At 36.0% G+C, this 22,093-nt stretch overlaps 1 protein-coding gene across 1 annotated transcript in view; it reads right to left on the reverse strand.

Annotated features, from left to right (window-relative positions):
* SLCO6A1 (solute carrier organic anion transporter family member 6A1) overlaps nucleotides 1–22,093 on the reverse strand; it is a 97,338-nt gene that overhangs the window by 57,356 nt on the left and 17,889 nt on the right. Inside the window, exons 4-6 of the mRNA XM_007191910.2 lie at nucleotides 21,646–21,742; nucleotides 16,047–16,168; nucleotides 15,083–15,195 (exon numbers count right to left, since the gene is read on the reverse strand). Of these exons, the coding sequence (XP_007191972.2) occupies nucleotides 15,083–15,195; nucleotides 16,047–16,168; nucleotides 21,646–21,742 (332 nt within the window). The remainder of the gene's footprint in view (nucleotides 1–15,082; nucleotides 15,196–16,046; nucleotides 16,169–21,645; nucleotides 21,743–22,093) is intronic.

A 22,093-nucleotide genomic window follows, 5' to 3' on the forward strand; every position in this document is an offset into this window, starting at 1 on the left:
CAGCTTATTGTGTCTATGTCTGCTTCTATTTTGGCTACTGACTATTCTCTCTCCATTTTCTTCTTTATCTCAATGGTCTTTGCTCATTCATTTTCTCTATGTCAATTTACCAAAGCTATGTTGCTTGAGTTTCCCTCTCTTTCTCCTATGTATATACTCCCCAAGAGAGAGGAACTGACTAGATTAGTTAGTTTACAGCAAGGTGTCTCTGTTGGTCATTGTTCTCAAGATATGATATTTAATAGGTTTTGGGGAAATCTAAAGATTACTGTCTTGGACTCAAGTGCTGATCTCAGATCTACTTTTGGCTAGGACATTTGGAATATATCATACAGAGCAAGGCAACTAATGCACAAGGAAACACTTCTGGGCACTTTATTCAGAAAGGGACTGTGAGCATAGCAAATACTCAGAATACCATGGATTCTCTTCCAGGTGTTCCTGCTTAAAAAAAATCAACCCAGGGTCTTCCCTGGTGGCGCAGTGGTTGAGAATCTGCCTGCCAATGCAGGGGACACGGGTTCGAGCCCTGGTCCGGGAGGATCCCACATGCCGCGGAGCAACTAGGCCCGTGAGCCACAATTACTGAGCCTGCGCGTCTGGAGCCTGTGCTCCACAACGAGAGAGGCCGCAATAGTGAGAGGCCCGCGCACCGCGATGAAGAGTGGCCCCCGCTTGCCACAACTAGAGAAAGCCCTCGCACAGAAACGAAGACCCAACACAGCCAAAAACTAAAAATAAAAAAAATTAAATTAAATTAAAAAAAAAAATCAACCCATTTCTTTTCTTAGATATAAAATACAGGAGTCAAAGAAGAAGGCCAGATATACAAATCGGTATCCAAGTGGTTTCATGTAGCAAAATTAGGCTTAATTCTGGTAGTTGTTGATACACAAAGGGAGAAACTGAATTAGTTCCGCACAGTAGGAGACAGTTCTGTGCAACAGCCATATCTTGCAGTACTGTGGATCTTAGCCCTAGTCCATCACAGAGTCTGCCAACAACTAGGGTCTTTACTACACCAGAGGAGGCTCATGCTGGTCTGGAACTTCGAACTAGGTTAGGTACTTCTATATGTGCTTACTTAGTTGGAGTCTGAAACAAGAGCAGGACCAACAAAATATAAAGTATTAGGTATAGAGGCCTCAGAAAAGTAGGCTGAGGTTCAGGAGAGGGATCAAGTAGCAGTGGGGTACAAATGTTAATGAAGAAATCGCTGTAGAGGAATGTTGCAGAGAGGAAACAGTTCCTGAAGATGGGTCATATGATGTCACAATTAATTCTGGAAGTTTTTTCTTTCATGAGGTAGAAGTATTAATCTACTTCCTACCCTAATCCAGGTTGCATGATGGGAGACACTGATCCTGCCAGTAAAAAGGCCTTGGTGTCTATGGACAAATAGAAGGAAAACGTAAGTTGAGGAGGACACCAATAAATTTTTAACTTCTCAAGTGTCTTACCTGATTATTTAACTTCTCACCTGCTCTGGTCTTGATTCTTTATGGTACACAGCTATAATTTGCCATAGAAAATAAGTAATGGTTATCTTTTTGCTTATAGCATGTTTAAAAATGTTTCAGCTTCCCATGCTGGAATCTTACCTAGTCTGCTTCCATGAACACCAATTTATTTTAAGTAAAACCTAGCAGACAACTCAGAGATTAAAACCAGTATATAATGTCCTGACATAAATACAAGTGATATATTTGATTATGTTTTCTACAATAGTAATTAATTTGCCTTCAAAGGAAAGTCAATATTTTGACTACCAATATTTGACTACCAAAATATCTAAATAATTTGGACAGTATCTTCTTTGATATAGTCTGTCATCTATCAGCAGTCACACAAGCAATGAAGAATACCTCATATTCATTTGGTCCTTTATAGTCACAAAGTTCTTTCATATTATAATACTCATTGACACTTCTTTGTTCATTGGAGTCCTGGTATGTAAATGTCTTCCTGGGTAATAAGGGATGAGACAAGCATGAGATGAAGAAAAGGAGGGTGAACGTGTTGATCTCTCTGCTCCACACATTTAAAAGGAGCTTTTCCCCTATGAAATTTTATTCCTTACATACTTGCAGTGAGTGTTAATTTCATTAATTTTTCTTTTCCATGATTTATTTCCCTCACTTCCAAGTATTATGTTCTTGTTGTTTTAAAATATGTTTCTAGTCCATTATATTTTTATAGCTATAGCTAAATAGATATTAAATTTATTCACTGTTCTACTTTCTTTTCTTCAAGCTTAATCCCATTTACTTTTACAGTTACAACTTTTCACCTCATGTACATTATAACTTTATAAAAATGTTAAGTATTTTGTCTCTTCTAGCTTTTTATCTTTTATTTTACTTATGTCTATTTTATTTATTTTAAAAGTATAAAAATTGGGGAAGAGATCAAGATAGCAGAGCAGGAGGACACTGGGTTCACATCCCCCCCACAAACACATCAAAAATACATCTACATGTGGAAAAATTCTCACTGAAAACAACTGGAGACTGGCAGAAAGACTCTTCTACAACCAAGGCTGTAAAGAACTATCCACACAGAATCAAGTAGGAAGGGAGGAGAATGATCAGGTAGGGACTTACACTCCTAGGAGGGGACAGAGAAGAGGAGAGAGATTACTATGGGCTCAGAGAGCCTCCCTGGAGAGTGAGGGATTTGAACCAAATATTGAGTATCCCAGCCCTGGTATTTGATAGTGGGAAGACAAGTCCCCATAGCTGGTTAGAAGACCAGTGGAACTTACATGAGAGCTGTAAGAAACTGAGACTCTACTCGTAAAGAGTGTGCACATGCTTGTTCACTCCCCAAAAAAGATGGTGGAAGCAGACTGAAACCGCCTGGGGCTCTGACTGGTTTCCTATCACCACCCTAGCGAGTACCCCAGCCCCTTTAGCTCCAGTGCAGTTCCCCACTAGGGTGAAGGTTACCACTGTCTTGGACAGTGCACACTTGGTGAGGACATAGCTGACTTGGACCCAGCACTGCATCTGAATGGGGTGAGGGTGGCCACGACTGATACTCATGGAAGTTGGTGGATCGGGAGCTGTCTGGAACACTGACTGATGTGCAGAGACCACCTTGGCACATGCCCTGGCCCACACTGGGCACCTGCTCTGGCCCCTCTTGCTTCAGCACTACTACTCTCTAGGGCGAAGGTGCCATTGCAGGGAAGGGGGAGAGCACACACCTACAGGGAACAGAACCAGCTCAGACCCAATTCTCAGAGCTTCTCCTCCAGCACCTCAGGACACAATCTCACCCCAGATAGTGTGAGGATGGCCACTGAGCATAGGAGAAGCCCTGGCTCACCCCTGACTGGCTCTAGCCATGCTATCTCCAGCCCCACCTCCCATCAAGGTGACAGCTGCCAGTGTACCCTGGCAAAATACATGACCCATGCACACTTTAGATCCAGCTCTCCCACCAAAGGCACTGGGAACACACAGACTGCACAGGGATGCTCCCACACAAGGACACCCTTACAAGACTGGGAGAGTTAACTGTTTTACCTAATTTCATAGACATTCAGGAGAAAGTTAAACAAAACGAGAAGACAAAAGAATTTGTTTCAAATGAAATAACAAGAAAAAAACTCTGAAAAAATAATTAATGAAACAGAAATAAATAATTTACCAGATAAAGATTTCAAAGCATTAGTAATAAGAATGCTAACTGAACTTGAGAAAAGAATAGATGAACATAGTGAGAATTTTAACAAGGAAATTGAAAGTATAAAAAGAATCAGAGCTGAATATGAGAACTGAAATGAAAAACACACTACAAGGAGTTAACAGCAGACTAGGGCATACAAAAGAATGCATAAGTGATCTAGAAGATAGAATGATGGAAATCACCCAATCAGAACAGTAAAAAGAAAAACAAATTTTAAAAATGAGGACAGTTTAAGGGACCTCTGAGATTTCATCAAGCATACTATCATTTGCATTATAGGAGTCCTAGAAGGAGAAGAGAGAGAGAAAGGGGTTGAAAATGTATTTGATGAAATTATGGCTGGAAACATCCTGAACCTGAAGAAGGAAGCAGATATCCATGTACAGGAAACACAGAGAGCCCCAAAAGAGATGAACCCAAAGATATCTACACCAAGACGTACAATAATTAAAATGGCAAAAGTTAAAGATAAAGAGAGAATTCTAAAGACCAGCAAGAGAAAAATAAAGAGTCATGTACAAGGGAGCCCCCATAGATCTATCAGTGATTTTTCTGCAGAAACTTTGCAGGCCATAAGGGAGTGGCATGATATATTTAAACTGCTAAAAGGGAAAAACCTACAACCTAGGATACTCTACCCAGCAGGGTTATCATTCAGATTTGGGGGGAGTTAAAGAACTTTTTAGACAGAAAAAAACAAAAAGAAATCGTGAATACTAAACTGACCCTAAACAAAGTGTTAAAGGGTATTGTCTAAGTGGAAAAGAAAAGATTATAACAATAAGTAAGAATTTATGAAAAAGGAAAAATCCCACTAGGAAAGGCAAATATATAGTAAAGGCTATGGATCAACCACTTAAATAAGCTAGTATAAAGATTAAAAGACAAAAATTGTGAAATCAACTATAATACAATAAAGAGTTAAGGATAAATATGGAAATGTAAATATGCCATCAACAACACAAAACATGCATGGGGGAGTAAAAAATGTAGATCTTTTAGAATGTGTTTGAATGTAAACAGAGAACAGCTTAATACAAGTAGACAGTGTTATAGGTCAGCACATATGAAGCCTGTGGTAACCACAAATCAAAAACCTACAATAGATGCACAAAAACTAGAGAGGAAGAAATACAAGTATACTGCTAAAGAAAATCATAAAACCACAAGGGAGAAAACTAAAATAAGAAGAACAGAGAAGAATTATAAAAACAACCAGAACACGTAATGAAATGGCAATGAGTACATACCTATCAATAATCACTTTAAATGTCATTGGGAAAATGCTCCAATCAAAAGATAAAGGTTGTCTGATTGGATAGAAAAAACAATATCCATCTATATACTGCTTAGAAGAAACTCACTTCAGAGCTAAAGACACACATAGACTGAAAGTGAGGGGATGGAAAAAGATAGTTCATGCAAATGGAAATGAAAAGAAAGCTGGGGTTACAATACTCATATCAGACAAAATAGATGTTAAAACAAAGTCCATAATAAAAGACAAAGAAGGTCATTATATAATGACAAAGGGATCAATATAAGAAGAGGATGTAACATTCATTAACATATATGCACGTAATAGACGAGCACCTAAATATACAAAGCAAACACTAACAGACGTAAAGGGAGAAATTAATAATAATAATAGTAGGGGACATTAATACTCCACTTACATCAATGGACACATCATCCACACATAAAATCAATATGGAAATGGTGGTCTTACATGACACATTAGTCCAGTTGGCTTAATAGACATCCATAGGACATTCCATCCCAAAACAGCAGATATACATTCTTTTCAAGTGCAAATGGAGTGTTCTCCAGGTCAGATCAGATGTACGCCACAAAGCAAGTCTCAACAAATTTAAGAGGACAGAAATTATATTGAGCATTTTTTCTAACCACAGTGGTATGAAACTAGAAAACAATTACAGGAAAAAACACAAACTTGTGGAGACAAAAAAATACTACTAAAAAACCAATGGGCCAATAAAGAAATCCAAGAGGAAATCAGAAAATACCTTGAGGGCTTCCCTGGTGGCACAGTGGTTGAGAATCTGCCTGCCAATGCAGGGGACACGGGTTCGAGCCCTGGTCTGGGAAGATCCCACATGCCACGGAGCAACTGGGCCCGTGAGCCACAATTACTGAGCCTGCGCATCTGGAGCCTGTGCTCCGCAGCAAGAGAGGCCGCGATAGTGAGAGGCCCGCGCACAGCGATGAAGAGTGGTCCCCACTTGCCGCAACTAGAGAAAGCCCTCGCACAGAAACGAAGAACACAGTCATAAATAAATAAATTAAAAAAGAACGTGAATTTCTTAAAAAAAAAAAAAAGAAAATACCTTGAGAAAAATGAAAATAAAAAGACAAATTTCCAAATCTGTGGGATGTGACAAAAGCAGTTCTAAGAGGGAAGTTTATAATAATACAGTCCTACCTGAAGAAATAAGAAAAATCTCGAAAACGAACAACCTAAACTACTACCTAAAGGAATTAGAAAGAGAAGAGCAAACAAAGCCCAAAGTCAGCAGAAGGAAGGAAATAATAATGACCAGAGAGGAAATAAATAAAATAGAAACCAAAAAATAATAGAAAAGATCAACAAAACCAAGAGCTGTTTTGTTTGTTGTTTTTTTTTGAAAAGGTAAACAAAATTGATAAGCCTTAAGCCAGGATCATTAAGGAAAAAAGAGAGAGGATCTAAATAAACAAAATAAGATATGAAAGAGGAAAAATTATAACCGATATCACAGAGATACAAAAAATCATAAGAGAATACAACAAATCTGACAGCCTAGAAGAAATGGATAAATTTCTAGAAACATACAATTTTCAAAACTGAATCAAAAAGAAACAGACAATCTGAACAGACTGATTACTAGTAGTGAAATTGAATTTGTAAGAAAAAAACTCCCAGGAAACAAGTCCAGGACCAGATGGCTTCACAGGGGAATTCTACCAAACATATAAAGAAGAGCTAATACTTATCCTTCTCAAACTATTTCAAAAAATTTAAGAGGAGGGAACACTCCCAAATTCATTCTACAAAGCTACCGTTACCCTCATACAAAAATCAGATAAAGACACACAAAAAAGGAAAATTACAGGCCAAAATATATGATGAATACAGATGCAAAAATCCTCAACAAAATATTAGCAAATTGAATTCAACACTATATAAAAGGATCATACACCATGATCAAGTTAGATTTATTCTAGGGATGCAAGAATGGTTCAATGTCCACTAATCAATCAATGTGATATATCACATTAGCAAAACAGCATAAAAATTGTGTGATCATTTCAATAGATGCAGAAAAATCATTTAACAAAATTCAACATCCATTCATGACAAAGTTTCATCAAGGTGGGTATAGAGGGAACATATCTCAACATAATAAAGGCCACTTAGGACAAACCCACAGCTAACATCATACTCAATGATGAAAAGCTGAAAGCTTTTCTTCTAAAGTCAAGAAAAAGACAAGGATGCTCACTCTCTCCACTTCCATTTATCACAGAATTGGAAATCCTAGCCACAGCAATCAGACAAGAAAAAGAAATAAAAGGCATCCAAATCAGAAGGGAAGAAATAAAACTGTCTCTATTTTCAGATGACATGATACTACATATAAAAAACCCTAAAGTCTTCATCACAAAACTGTTAGTTCTAATAAATGCATTCAGTAAAGTTGCAGGATATAAGATTAATTGATGAAGAAAATTGAAAATGATGCAAAAAAATGGAAAGATATCCTATGTTCATGGATTGGAAGAATTAATATTGTTAAAATGTCCATACTACCCAAAGCAATCTACAGAATTTAATACAATCCCTACAAAAATACCCAGGACATTTTTCATAGAACTAGAACAAATAATCCTAAAATGTATATGAAACCACAAAAGACCCTGAATAGCTAAAGCAATCATGAGAAAAAACACTCATGAGAAATAACACAATTTATTACATAAATTGCAGTAATATTTTTTCAATCTGCCTCTAAGGCAAAGGAAACAAAAGCAAAAATAAACAAATGGTATCTAATTAAATTTAAAAGCTTTTGCACAGAAAAGAAAACCATTGACAAAATGAAGAGATAACCTACTGAATGGGAGAAAATATTTGCAAATAATCTGGATGATAAGGGGTTAATATCCAAGCTATATAAATACCTCAGAAAACTCAATATTAAAAAAAACCCCAAATAACGCAATTAAAAATTGGGCAGAAGACCTGAATAAACATTTCTCCAAAGAAGACATACAAATGGCCAACTGGCACATGAAAAGATGCTCAACATTGCTAATCATTGGTGAAATGCAAATCAAAACCACACCTGTCAGAAAGGCTATCAACAAAAAGATCACAAATAATAAATGTTGGCGAGGATGGGTAGAAAAGGGAACCCTAGTACACTGTTATTAGGAATGTAAATTGGTGCAGGCACTATGGAAAACAGTATGGAGGTTCCTCAAAAAACTAAAAATAGAACTACCATATGATCTAGCAATTCCACTCCTGGGTATATATCCAAAAAATTCCAAAAACACTAATTCAGAATGATAATGCACCTCAATGTTCATCACAGCATTATTTACAGTAGCCAAGATATGGAGGCAACCTAAGTGTCCATCAACAGGTGAATGGATAAAGAAGATGTGGTATATATATATAACAGCCATAAAAATGAACAAAGTTTTGCCTTCTGCAACAACATGGATGGGCCTGGGGGATATTATGCTTAGTAAAATAAGTCAGACAGAGAGGGACAAACACTGTATGGTATCACTTACATATGCAATATAAAAACTAAAACAAACAAATGAATATAACATAACAGAAACAGGCTTACAGATAGAACAAACTAGTGATTACCAGTGGGGAGGAGAAAGGGGGAAGGGCAAGAGGGGGTAGCAAATAAAGAGGTACAAACTACTATGTATATAATAAATAAGTTACAAGAATATATTATATAGCACAGGGAATATAGCCAATATTTTATGATAACTTCAAATGGCATATAATCTATAAAAGTATTAGATCACTATGCTGTACACTTGAAACCATATAATATTGTAAATCAACTACATTTCAATAAAAATAATAAGCTATAAAAATTATCTTTACTGACATGTTAATAAAACTCTTTTCTTTCCTTACTTGTTGAATTTTCTAAAATATGTCACACCAAGCAAGAAATACAGTAATAGTAGGGAGAATCCATTTAAAAATACCCACTTCTCTGGCTCCCTTTATTAAAAACTCATGACAAGTAAAGAAGACTTTAAAAAAAACCCAAAAACTATGTGTAGAAAATCAGGGGGTGTGTATTTCAACCAACTATTAGTAAGTCTTATAATGATGGTGATATATTTTACTGGCTGGAATGATCTGTTTGCTGGAATGATTTTCCATTAGTCCTTATATCAGGAGCTTCTAAACAGTCATTGGACTTCAAGCAAACAATACCAACTAAGTGTCATGAACCAGGAGGTACTGAACTACAGGATTAATAGAGGAGAAAGACAATAGGCCTTAGGAAATGAAGTTCCTCACACTAGTCTTTTTAATTTTCTTATTTTATAGTTGATAACTCACATTTCTTATCAAGATAAAGGAAAATCTTGTCATGACGTTTTCCCCTAATTTTTTTGTGCATTTTCCTTCCCTAATCTAAAATCAGAAATATCTCAATATCTCAATTCATATTATTTATGCATTTATTGAGTTTTTACTATGGGCTATGCACTGATCTGTACACTTTACATTCCTATGAGGAAGGCACCATTATTGTACCAATTTCTTGGCTGAAGAAAGTGAGGCTCAGAAAGGTTGAAATACCATATTTCATTGAATCTAAAATGCCAATGCCATCTACTGTAAGAGACACCATTATTTTATGTACTTCTAAGTAAAAAAAATCACTACCACTCACATTATGGTACAATGCCTTAAGGAAAGTCCTACGTTACTCAGCAGTCTAACCAGCTTTTGAAATACATTATATCTATTAAGAAGATATAATGTCAATTTTTCTGAGTTTTCTGAGGTATTTATATATTTTGGATATTAACCCATTATCATCCAGATCATCTGCAAATAATGCCAATTTTTCCTGACTCAGCTACACAACTTGGCATGTGGGAGGCAATCCTTTTGCAGATATCTCAATAAAAGAACAATAAAGCTATCTCTACTTGTGGGAATTCTTTACTTTAGTCCCACAAAACACTTGGCTATTTCTTTGCAAGAAAATGTGAACTAGTGATCATTCCTACAACAGCAAGTATTTGCTTTACTAGTATCAAAAATTATATCCTGTTGCTGTTTCTGTCTTTCTATACATATATTAACTTTAAAATTCAATGCTTAAATATTGCATTAGCTTTTTGAAGAGTTAAAGAGAAGTTTCTTTCAATATGGACAGCACCACTAATGTATATAACTCAAAGCAATAATAATATGAATAGTCATGACCAAGTTTGCTATATCAGGCAATATCTACTATGTCACAATTACATTCTGACTTACAGCTATTTCAAGATTCCATCAGTTTAAGATCCTACCCAATTTCAAAGATGTTAAAATGTCAAGGGGAAAAAGTGTATCTCAGAATCAAAGAAATACTTGTATCAATATAAGGTCTCAACAGTAGTAAGTGCTATATACTGTCTCCACTGGGTGGTCCTACTAGTAGGTAGGCCTGCTAACAGATCAGAACCTACGGATAAGGGGAGACCTGATTCACCATTAGCCTTGTTAACTCTTGAATATATATGTGGGACACAAAGAGAAGGCTACAGCTGGCTCTCTCTAAGGCTTTTCACCAAGGAAACTAGGATGTTACTCTCTGGTGGTCAGTCTCTAGTGTGCAACCTGACTTTTGGGCTTAGGTGAAAGTAACAGACCCTAACAAGGAAAATCTCTCTGCCTATTAGATCTACCACAGAGAAGCATAAACTCACAATTAGTTCTACCTTCTACTCATTACCAGAAAGTCATAGAATCTCTAGCCCTTACCTGATGAGAGATTATAACCATTACCAACTGCACAAATCTGCTCTTGCTTACATGAATTCCTTTATAATCTTCATTGCTTGACTGACTCACAAGTAAACACCAACCCATCAGAGAACACTGGCTAACCCTTTATCATCTGGGAAGACATGCTCTACTTTAATTTCACCAACATGGCTTAACAGATATGTTCTACTAAGAAACTCATCTTTGGCAGGTGCTAAACTATGAAAGAAAGCAAACACTGCAAATTTTTAAAATCTAGTAGGCCCGTTATCTCTCTGTTTTCTTTCTGAAACTCAAGCCTGCTATAATGTTAAAGGCAAGAGCCTAGATGCCTGGGCTTTTCTATTGAATCTTAACATTACATGTCTATAAGGTACCTGGATTTTAGAACATTTGCTTCCCATATTTTAGGCTTTTTATTTTTCTTTCTTTGTAATGGCTCCAGAAGCTCAGATCATGTTGCTTCCTAGAACGTCTATTTTTTTCTTCCTACATAAATTATTATCAGTAGCCCTGAATTTTATGAAGGCCAAATGATTCTTTAATTGGCTCCTGAAATTGAGTCCTCATATGCTAGAGCTGAATAAAAAATTCAACTTTTTATGGCACATAAGGAAAACTTCCTGAAACAACACTCAAATTGTACTGACTTTTCAATTCTTAATCCACTCTAATCCATTTTTTACACAAAGTTTAAAAGTTCCTAAAACAAAATTTATATTATGTTCATATTATTCCCCTACTTAAACTAGTGACTTCCTATTGCATTAAAAATAAAATCTAAAGTTCTTACCCTGTCCCACAAAGACATGAGTTAGCCTCTGAATGTCTCTCCAACCTATCATTCTATCACTCTCCCCACCAAGTAACTATGCTCCAACACAAAGGTCTTCTCTAAACTACACATACCCAAATCTTTGCTTCCTCAAGGTCTTTCCACATGTGTACCTTGTGCTTGGAATTTTCTTAACGACCATTCTTCACATGGTTAACTCCTTCTCATGCTTTAGGTTCCTCCATTTAAAGGCTCCCTGTTCAGTGAAGCCTTCTTTACCCCTCATCTAAAACAGGTTTCACACAATTTTCTCTGCTCAGTTGTTAATCAGTTGTTTTTAATCTGTGGGTTTTTTTTTTTTTAAATCTGAGACCCATAAGTTCCATAAAGGCATGGATATTAGTTACTAGTTTATCTTTAATACTGTTGGGCTGCACCCCACAAGCCTATAAGGCCAGTGCCTGCCCAGCTTTAAGACTGAAGAAAGAGTCTGGAGTCAGTGACAGAGACATCAATGGTTTAATGGATGGGGGAGCTTACATGTCTGAGGCAAGGTCCTGGAGCAACATCTCATCGTGTGCAGCAGACCAGCAGACAAGACATGGTAGCAGGCTTTGCTGGGGGGTGCGGGGGGTGGGGAGGAGGGGCGGGGACTGCCAGTTATAGGGGGAGTCAGGTTGGCTCACCAGGTTACCATGGAAACTAGCAGAGCGGCATGCCCCTCACCACCCCTTTGATAAGAACAATCACTAGCTGGGCCTGGGGCAAGTGTGTAGAAAGGTTAGTCAGGTGAGTAGGGTTTAGGTGAAGCAGGCACTGGTAGAGCACAGGAATGTACAGAGAGCCAGAGAACAGCCACCTTGAGTGGCCTGACCATACAAATACCAAACACAGTGACACTACACAATTAAAAAGAGATGAATAAGAAAAACTAAAATAACAATCCGTTATATTGTACTAGTATGCACCAGGCACTGTTCTAAGCACCTTACATCTATTAATATGTTTAATTCTAAGTATGTATATAAGATATGCACTACTATTACCATTATTTTATAGAAGAGCAACTAAGGCACATAAATGTCCCCAAAACTATTTAAGAACCATTTTAAATGGTGGGTTCAACAACTGTTAACTTGTAATCATTTAAAAATTAGATGGGTATGGTTCTATCAGGTTGTAACAAAAAAAGTTTAACTTTTTAAAAGAGTAACAAGTTATTCCATTTAAATTACACACCAATTTGTACTTGATAAATGAAAATGAGAATTTCTCAAATTATTGTTTATATAAAGTCCAGGTGGGCTCAAAGCAAGGAAACTTCATTTTGACTACTGCTTTGCTCTTGGCCACTTCGTGGCAGTGTGTTAGGAATATCACAAGGTGATTTATGGTTTTTGTAACCTTCCTTTGTCCTAGGACAGGCACCTATCAGAAACTAAGTTTATAAGCCAACGACATATGCAGAACCTGCTCTGTAACTGTGCTTTCAGAATTAGGGTAAGTAGAAAAATCTTTGATAAATCAGTGATTTTCAAAGTGTAATCCTAATTTCCAGAGTTTTGAAATGGTTGTTGACAATTTTGCCAGTTTCAATTACTATTTTTTGGAGCTTAAGAATTTCTAAGGTCCTCACTCTGACATTCTGGAAGTCTCTTCTAATAAACTTTTAAAAAGATTAAGATATCTTCTAGTTACCCACCCGGACAGGTGTTAGTCAGAAGTCTAAGACCGTTAACTGGACATTATATTATTTTGTATCCTAACGCTAGCAATCAAAGCACTCTATTTCCAAGAAAGAAATATTGGAATTGGCTTGTTTTTGTTTCTTGCCTGGCAATAATTTAAAAAGAAAAAAAAATCATGTTTAAATTTTCTGAAAAGTGTATTTTAACAATTGTATTTTAATTTTTAACAATGTGAAAAAGTTATACCCAAGTTATTTCAGTAGTTAAAATATACACACGAAATATTTTGTAAAAATTAGAATTAAATAAAAATCTGAATGAAATATAATCCATTACTGGGAAGAGTTCATGATTTGATAAAAAATAAACACTTTTGTGTTTGAATGAAAACAAGTAAACAAAATTTCTGATTTTATACAACAAATCTATTCATTTTAAGAAGAATTAAACTAATATAATAAAAAGTACTATCTGTACACATTCAATATATACATTTATATGATATGATATTTTGAACAAACATCTATGAAAGCATTAAGGAGAGAGAAACTCATTTTGCCTAGGAATGTAAGGTAAGGTTTGACAAAGAAGTTTTCTCAAATGGAGAAGAGAGAGAAGAACATTTGAAGTAGAGAGACTTGCATCTACAAAGGTAGATAATTATAAAAGTACCCAATATGTCCAGGAAAGAGCAAGTGGGGGAGATAGGGATAAAATTCTGAGATGAGGTAGGAAAATTCAGTTGATGGTATTGTGAAGGGTCTTCAAAGTTCCACTGAAAGAGTGTGAAATTCACCTGCCAAGTACTGTGGAAAATGACTTGATAAAACCTACATGTGAGAAACACAGTTCTTCAGACAACATAAAGGATGAAGTTATGAATAGGAGAAGTGGTTAAATTGGTTAAATTGAATATAGAATCACTATTTAGAAGTTGGGTTTTTTTAACCCCACTATGTCTGTACTGTAGGCTGTGTTTCTCACCCAGAAAACGAAGAGTTCTTCTCCATTTGATACTGAGATGAGATTATTTTCCACAAAATAAGATGTTCATTAGTTTTGCTGCTTTGACTGGTGGGCCATAGAAGCAAAACTCAGTCATAACCTGTGAGAAGGGCTGACAGGACCTTTATCTGGGTAAGGTCCTATAGGTCATTCTAAAATAAAGATAAACATTTCTAAATGAAAAAAAAAAAGTTGTTTGTGAAAAGATTTGTTAACTTCTAAAGTTCTTTTCTAAGTTATTTAAATATAGTAAAAAGATAATGTTAATACCTCTGTCATCTTTTTTTTTAATTTATTTATTTAATTTATTTACTTTTGGCTGCATTGTGTCTTCTTTGTGGTGAGTGGGTTTCTCATTGCGGTGGCTTCTCTTGTTGCAGAGCCCAGGCTCTAAGCCCAAGGGCTTCAGTAGTTGTGGCTCGCAGGCTCTAAAGCACAGGCTCAGTGGTTGTGGTGCATGGGCTTAGTTGCCCCGCGGCATGTGGGATCTTCCCGGACCAGGGGTCGAACCCGTGTCCTCTGCATTGGCAGGCGGATTCTTAACCACTAGTGCCACCAGGGAAGCCCCCTCTGTCATCTTATTAAATGGGTTATTTATTTATGCAGGGAGAAAATAAACTCAATATAATATAAAAGTCAAATTAAAAGCAATAGAAGAAAGAAAAATACTTGGTACCAGTCTTTGACACTAATCAAGTTCTTGGTGATGCCACTTAGGTGAAATGGGTCCTATTTTCCATTACCTATAAAATGAGTAGGTTAATTAAGACTTCAAAAGTTCCACTCAGATTTAAGCTGAACACTTTATAGTTATTTTCTTAAATCCACTACAAAAGAATTGTACATGTTAATTTAATTTGCTTGTTTATGTAAAATATTTTACTTTACCCCAAAAGTAGCAAATAAATCCTTGATACTAGCTGCAAATTCCTGATCTTTTGTTTGATCTCTGTCCAACAAATGAGGCTGTTTATGTTCTCCGGCTTTTATCCTCGCTGTGCCTGTACGTTAACAAGTAAAAGAATCTTATGACATGTTCAAATAACTAAAACACATATTATAAACATACATACACATCCCAATACACCCAGTTCGTCTTGAAATGGCAAGTGAGCTGTTTTTGAACATGCTAAAGTCAATCTAACTAAAAGGCACATTCTTCTAAAATAGTGCTGTCCTAAAGAACATTCTGTGATAAGGAAAATTTCCCACATCTGTACTCTCCAATACTGTAGCCATTAGCTGTACTGTGGCTGTTAAATACTTGAAATGTAGCTCTTATGACTGAGTAAATGGATTTTTAATTTAATTTAAAACTTAAATAGCCACATATGGTGACTACAGTATTTGACAGCATAGCCCTAAAATATAAAAGCACAAACTTTGATATTACTAAAAATATTTTGTGCCAATGAAATGTACTACCATTAGGAGAGTATTTGATTTCTCTAACATTACATGTATATTTTAGTGTTTCCAAAAGAATTTTAATAGTTATTACTCTATCTTACAACAATTCTGTGGGGTAACACATGCCTTAAATCATGATAGGTAAATAGGTTTAAATATGCTTCTTTCTTTAAGAAAACTTCTGAATTTTAGATATAAAGCATTTTTAAAGAGGAATGACAAGAAGCAAAAATATGTGCTAATGAAAGTCTGGTACATAAATAAAATAATACTTGGCTACATGCGGCTTTATTTGTTCAAATAATACTAGCACATGTCACTGTATGTCCATGACAGAATGAAATGTACACAGAAAGAAATGCAGTTCAGCCATATTCTGAGAATTGGTAGGGATGAAGAATATACTGTCCTTTAATTTAATGAATTATATTTTTATAGTCACCTCGAATACCGTGTGGAAAGCATGAAAATGGTATTAATGTAGACCATGCAATCACTGCAATAATAACAAAATGAATCCACCAACTCTGCTGCCAGCGTTCATTATCATCACTGTCTTCAACACTTTAATAGAGAAAATGAAAATTTTCAACTTTGTATACTTTATTACAAACAAAGCTATGATTAAGCAGAGAAAGAAAGAGCATTTTCTGTTAATTTGTTGTTTTGCTGAAATTGAGTGGTTGTGAGTTCTCCAATTATGTGCTTCTCTTTTGTCCTGCAGGATACTAAATTTTTTCCTTTCCCCACTTTTCCCCTGTCCAGTCAGGTGGCGAAGAGTAATTCTTTATTCCTTTTTAACTTGTTTCTCCAACAGAAGCTATGCATTTAGAAGACTATCACTAAATCTCATCTCTTTTTTGAAATCATTCCTGCCCCTTTAAATCATGTGCCCAATTCTTTAGGACAAGCCTGGCCCTTTAAGTTGCACAACTAACACTTTATCTGGGTGTGTGACCCTTTAAATCACATATACTTGGCAATTTTTTTCTTATAGTCCCTTCTCTGAACTCTCAGATTGAGTGTGTATTACCCTTCTAGTGATCATACCTAATCATGCTTTGATAGAACTTTGTCTTCTGTCTTCCCTGTGGTTTTTCTTGGTTGGCCTTTGCAAACTACAAAGCCTTGCAGTGGGCAGGGTGAGATGGAAATGTGAAGGATCCTCTGCTGGGATTTGTTGATTTTTCCCTTTTTACTCACAGTTGTTTTGCAGTTTCAACATTCTTTGTCTTCAGTAATGCTCAGGCCATAATTTTGTGGGGGATTTTCAAAGCTGTGACATTATTTTGTATCAATGTAATGGTATTAGGAAGTGGGGCCTTTGGGAGGTGATTAGGTCATGAGGGTAGAGTCTGCATGAATGTGATTAATGACCCCAGATAGACTTCTTGCCCCTTCATCCATGTAAGGACACAGGGAGAAGCAAGGACACCAGGAAGCAAGATCTCACCAGACACTGAATTTGCCAGCACCTTGATCTTGGACTTCCTAGCATATAGAACTGCAAGAAGTAAATTTCTGTTTTTGTAAGCCCAGTGTATAATATTTCTGTTACAGCTGCCCAAATGGACTAAGATAGTACAGAAGAAAAATTCCTGCCTAGGATAAGTATCTTTCCCTATAAAGACAAATCTCTATGCTAAAAGAGGGCCAACCTAATAACAAAGTAATCAACCTGATGACAGCTTGTCTCCCAATGAACGTGTCGTATCGGGAATTCAGGGTTGACCTCTACTACTGATGAACTGGATACTCAGCAGTAGTAACACTCATACCCTAGTAAATATTCTTGTTGAGAGACTGTCCTTAGTGTGAAGAAGTCCATGTTACTGCACTCATGCAAAGCCACCATTACTGTCACCATGGCCACTTTTCACATGAGCTTATTGAGGAAGAATTAGGGTGGTTAAAAAAAAAAGAGAGAGGCTGGCTAACATTAACAGGATGGGTCATCTTGTCCAGCTGATTAAAGAGCCTCTTCCAAAGGACATACCCTTTTCATTTGCCAGTTCTAAGAGTTTCATCCACATATTCTCCTGGTTACCTATTTTTTTTTTATCTTGTTCTAAGTCCTTGGCTACCCAACCATAAATTAGTATAAATTTATACCTCAGGCCATCCCTCCTTCTATGCTAAGTGGACAACCAGCCTGAAGTTCTACTCACTAGAATGATCTCCTGATTTCAAGGCCACTGTTGAGTGGAGTTGTAATATAGTGGCTATCCCCTTTCTCATCTCAATGAGAGAACTTAATATTCACACAATTAAATGTTTCCTTTTCCCTGGGAATATTTTCTAGTATTGTTAAAAGAAGCCATATGACCCAGAACTCTTAAAATAACTTCTGTCCCTCCAGTGATTAAATGCTACAACTATTTAATTTCCAAGTCTTGCCATCCCTGGACTTAATCCCATCCTACAACCTATGATCATTTTAGTAACTATCTTTAATTTACTCCCAGCAAGGAGGTTATCTGTGCATACAAATATGCAACCTAGTTCTGGAATCCTAAAGCTACTTCTGATACTATTTTTAGTATCAGTCAGGATACTGATAGGAAACAGATGGTATACTCATCTGAGATAATTTGAAGAGAGAGGGACAAGAAGACTATTTCCAGTGATGTCGGCAGAGTTTAGAGAAATGAACAGGGTACAGCACAAAATTATGGGGTCAGCAGTACAGTAGCAAACTGTTATGACAAGCCTTAATGTCAAGTGGAACAGTGCTTAATAAATGGAAAAGGAAGCCTCAAAGGAGGCGTCGTCTTTAGAATAGGGATACAGCCAATCTGGGTACAATCCCTGCAGAAACTGGAAGGATAATACCCTAGCCTTAATTTGCTCCTGCCCTCTCATTTGCCAGTGCCTCTCATTGGCCAAATCCAACTGAAATCCAGAGTTCAAGGGATTATGTTGAGGCTCTCAATATAGCCTCCTGGGGAAGAAAAGAGACTAGAGAAGGTTTTAGAAAGGTGGAAGTGAATTTAGAGAATCAAAAAAAATACATCCAACACATATTCTCTGATACTTTATCTGCCCACCCACCCTGCCCCTTCCAGCTACCAAAACTTCACTATGGCTAGGTAAGAACCTAGATGAGCTGGCAGGGGAGCTAGGAGGAGAGCTTCCACATACTAACTGTAGCAATAAATAACTATGGAAATAGTTGGCAAGTTGGCAATAAATAAGAGGAGCTAGTTGGCTTCTGTACCTCAGTTTTAATTAGTTCTACATTTATATAAAACCAGAGTTTCAGAAATGGAGGGTGGACCTTTCTGTTTTCTTGTAGTGGTAGATTTTTATCTCCTTCATTAACTCCGTTATCTTAATGAGAGAACCAAAAAAGGCAATAAGTCACTTATAGTACCACTTCCAATACATAATTAAATATAACTTTAAAAATACTTATTTAGGGACTTCCCTGGTAGCGCAGTGGTTAAGAATCCACCCGCCAATGCAGGGGACATGGGTTCGAGCCCTGGTCCAGGAAGATCTCACATAATATCCCTGATGAATAATGATGAAAATTCATCAACAAAATACTAGCAAACCAAATTCAACGACATATTAAGAGAATCATACATCATAACCAAGTGAGATTTATTCTGGAATACAAGAATGGTTCAACATATGAAAATCAGTTAATGTGATTTACCCCATTAACAGAATGAAGGACAAAAGCACATGATCATCTAGATGCAGAAAAAGCATTCAACAAAATTTAGCACCCTTTCATTGTAAAAACACTCAAGAAACTGATAATAGAAGGAAATTACCCCAACATAATAACAGCCATATATGAAAAGCCCACTGCTAACACTGAACTCAATGGTGAAAAACTGAAAGCTCTCCCTCTAATATCTGGAACAAGGCAAAGACACCTACCTATTTTTACCACTTCTATTCAACATAGTACTGGATATTCTAGCCAGAACAATCAGGCAAGAGAAAGAAATAAAAGGCATCCATATTGGAAAGGAAGAGGTAAAATTATCTCTGTTTGCAGATGACATGATCTTCTATTTAGAAAATGCTAAAGACTCCAAAGAAAAAAACTGTTAGAACTAATAAATGAATTCAGCAAAGCTGCAGGATACAGCGTCAACACAAAAATCAAGTGTGTTTCTATACACTAACAATGAGCAGCATGCAAGGCAAAGACTTGTACACTGAAAACTCCAAAACATTGCTGAAGGAGTTAAAGAAGATACAAATAAATGGAAAGACATACATGCTCATGGATTTGAAGACTCAATATTGTTAAAATGCCCTTAATACCCAAAGTGGTCTACAGATTCAATGCAATCCCTATCAAAACCTCAACAGAATGTTTTGCAGAAATAGAAAAATAATCCTAAAATTTCATATGGAATCTCAAAAGATCCCAAATAGTCAAAACAATCCCAAGAAAGAAAAATAAAGACAGAGGCTTCACACCTCCTGATTTCAAAATATATTACAAAGCTATAGTAATCAGAACAGTATGGTACTGATATAAAAACAGACATATGGAACAATGGAAGAGAATAGAGATCCCAGAAATATATTCTCATAAATATGGACAAATAATCTTTTACAAGGATGAAACGAATACACAACAGGGAAAGGATAATCTTTTCAATAAATGGTGCTGGAAAAACTGGATATTCATGTGCAAAAGAATGAAGTTGGACCCTTTCCTTATAACATATACAAAAATAACTCAAAATGGATTAAAGATCTAAACATAAAACCTGCAACAATAAAGCTCCCAGAAGACAACATACAAAGAAAGCTTCATGACATTGGATTTGGCAATTATTTTTTGATATGACACCAAAAGCACAGGCAACAAAAAAAATTAGAGAAATGGGACTACATCAAACTTAAAAACTGTACAGCAAAGGAAACAATCAACAGAGTGAACAGAAAAACTATAGAATGGGAGAAAATATTGGCAAACCATGTATCTGGAGTAGGGCTAATATCCAGAATATAGAAAGAACTGCCTCAACTCAACAAAAACAAAAATCTGATTTTAAAAATATGCAATGGACTTGAATAGATATTTCTTCAAAGAAGACGTATGAATGGCCCACAAGTATGTGATAGGATGCTCAACATCACTAATCATCAGGGAAATGAAAATCAAAACCACAATGAGATATCACCTCATACATACCTATTAGGATGGCTGTTTAAAAAAAACCAATATGAAAGTTCCTCAAAAAAAATTAAAAACAGAAATACCATACACTCTAACAATTCTGGGTATATATTCCAAAAATATTGAAAATAGAGTCTCAAAGAGATATTTGTACACCTATGTTAATTGTAGCATTATTCACAATAGCCAAGAAGAGGTTGAAGTAACCTAAAGGTCAACTGACAGATGAATAGATAAAGAAAATGTGGTTTATACATACAATGAAATATTATTTAGCCTTAAAACAGAAGGAAATACTGTTATATGTTACAACATGGATGAGCCTTGAAGACATTATGCTAAGTGAAATAAGCCAGTCATAAAAAGACAATTACTTCATGATTCCACTTATATGAGGTGTCTAAAGTAGTCAAACTCTTAGAAACACAAAGTAGAAGAATCACTGCCAGGGCTGGGGGAAAGGGGGAAATGGCAAGTTGTTTTATAATGGATATAGAGTTTCCGTTTTGCAAGACGAAAAATTTCTAGAGATACGTTACACAACAATATGCATATAGTTAACATTACTGTATTATACACTTAAAAATGGTTAGGATGGTAAATTTTACATTATGTGTTTTATACCACAATTAAAAAAAAAAACTATATGTGGAAATAGTAGTATGGTTGTCATTATAAGTTGTTTTTTGAATTATATTTCAAACAGCAAAGATAAAATGTGTATTTTAGATATATTTATATGTATGCATATGTGCATATCAGTCACATTTACATATTTTAAAAATACAGTTATTACAAATTAAATATATATTTATAAGCTACAGTATCTATCCAATAAATATTTTATACAATGTAAAACAGAAAAAAAAGAGAAAAAAAAACAGCCTACCTTTTCTCAAAAGTACTGTTCACAGAGGCCTTAATTAAGGGTGCTCCTATTGCATACCCCAAAGCATATCCAAGTATTCCTGCGGCTTCCACAAGGCCTATAAAATGGATACTGAACATCAAATAACTAAATAACCCAACTTTGTTGTAAAAAGATAAAAATTATCTCACTGCAATGGATTATTTCTGAAAGCTTCATGGAATATTCTATTAGTCTCCAAAGAAACACAACCAATAGGATATTGAGAGAGAAACAGAGAGACAGAGACAGAGAGTTAGAGAGGGAGGCAGAGATTTTAAGGAAGTGGTTCATGAAATTGTAGAGCTGGCAAATCCAAATTTGTAGGGCAGGCTGGCAGGCTGGAAATCCAGGTAAGAGTTAATGTTATAGTCTTGAGTCCATAATTAAGTCTTAAATCTACAGGGCAGGCCAGCAGCATGGGAAAACT

Source organism: Balaenoptera acutorostrata, chromosome 2, assembly GCF_949987535.1.
Source record: "Balaenoptera acutorostrata chromosome 2, mBalAcu1.1, whole genome shotgun sequence".
Lineage (NCBI taxonomy): Eukaryota > Metazoa > Chordata > Mammalia > Artiodactyla > Balaenopteridae > Balaenoptera > Balaenoptera acutorostrata.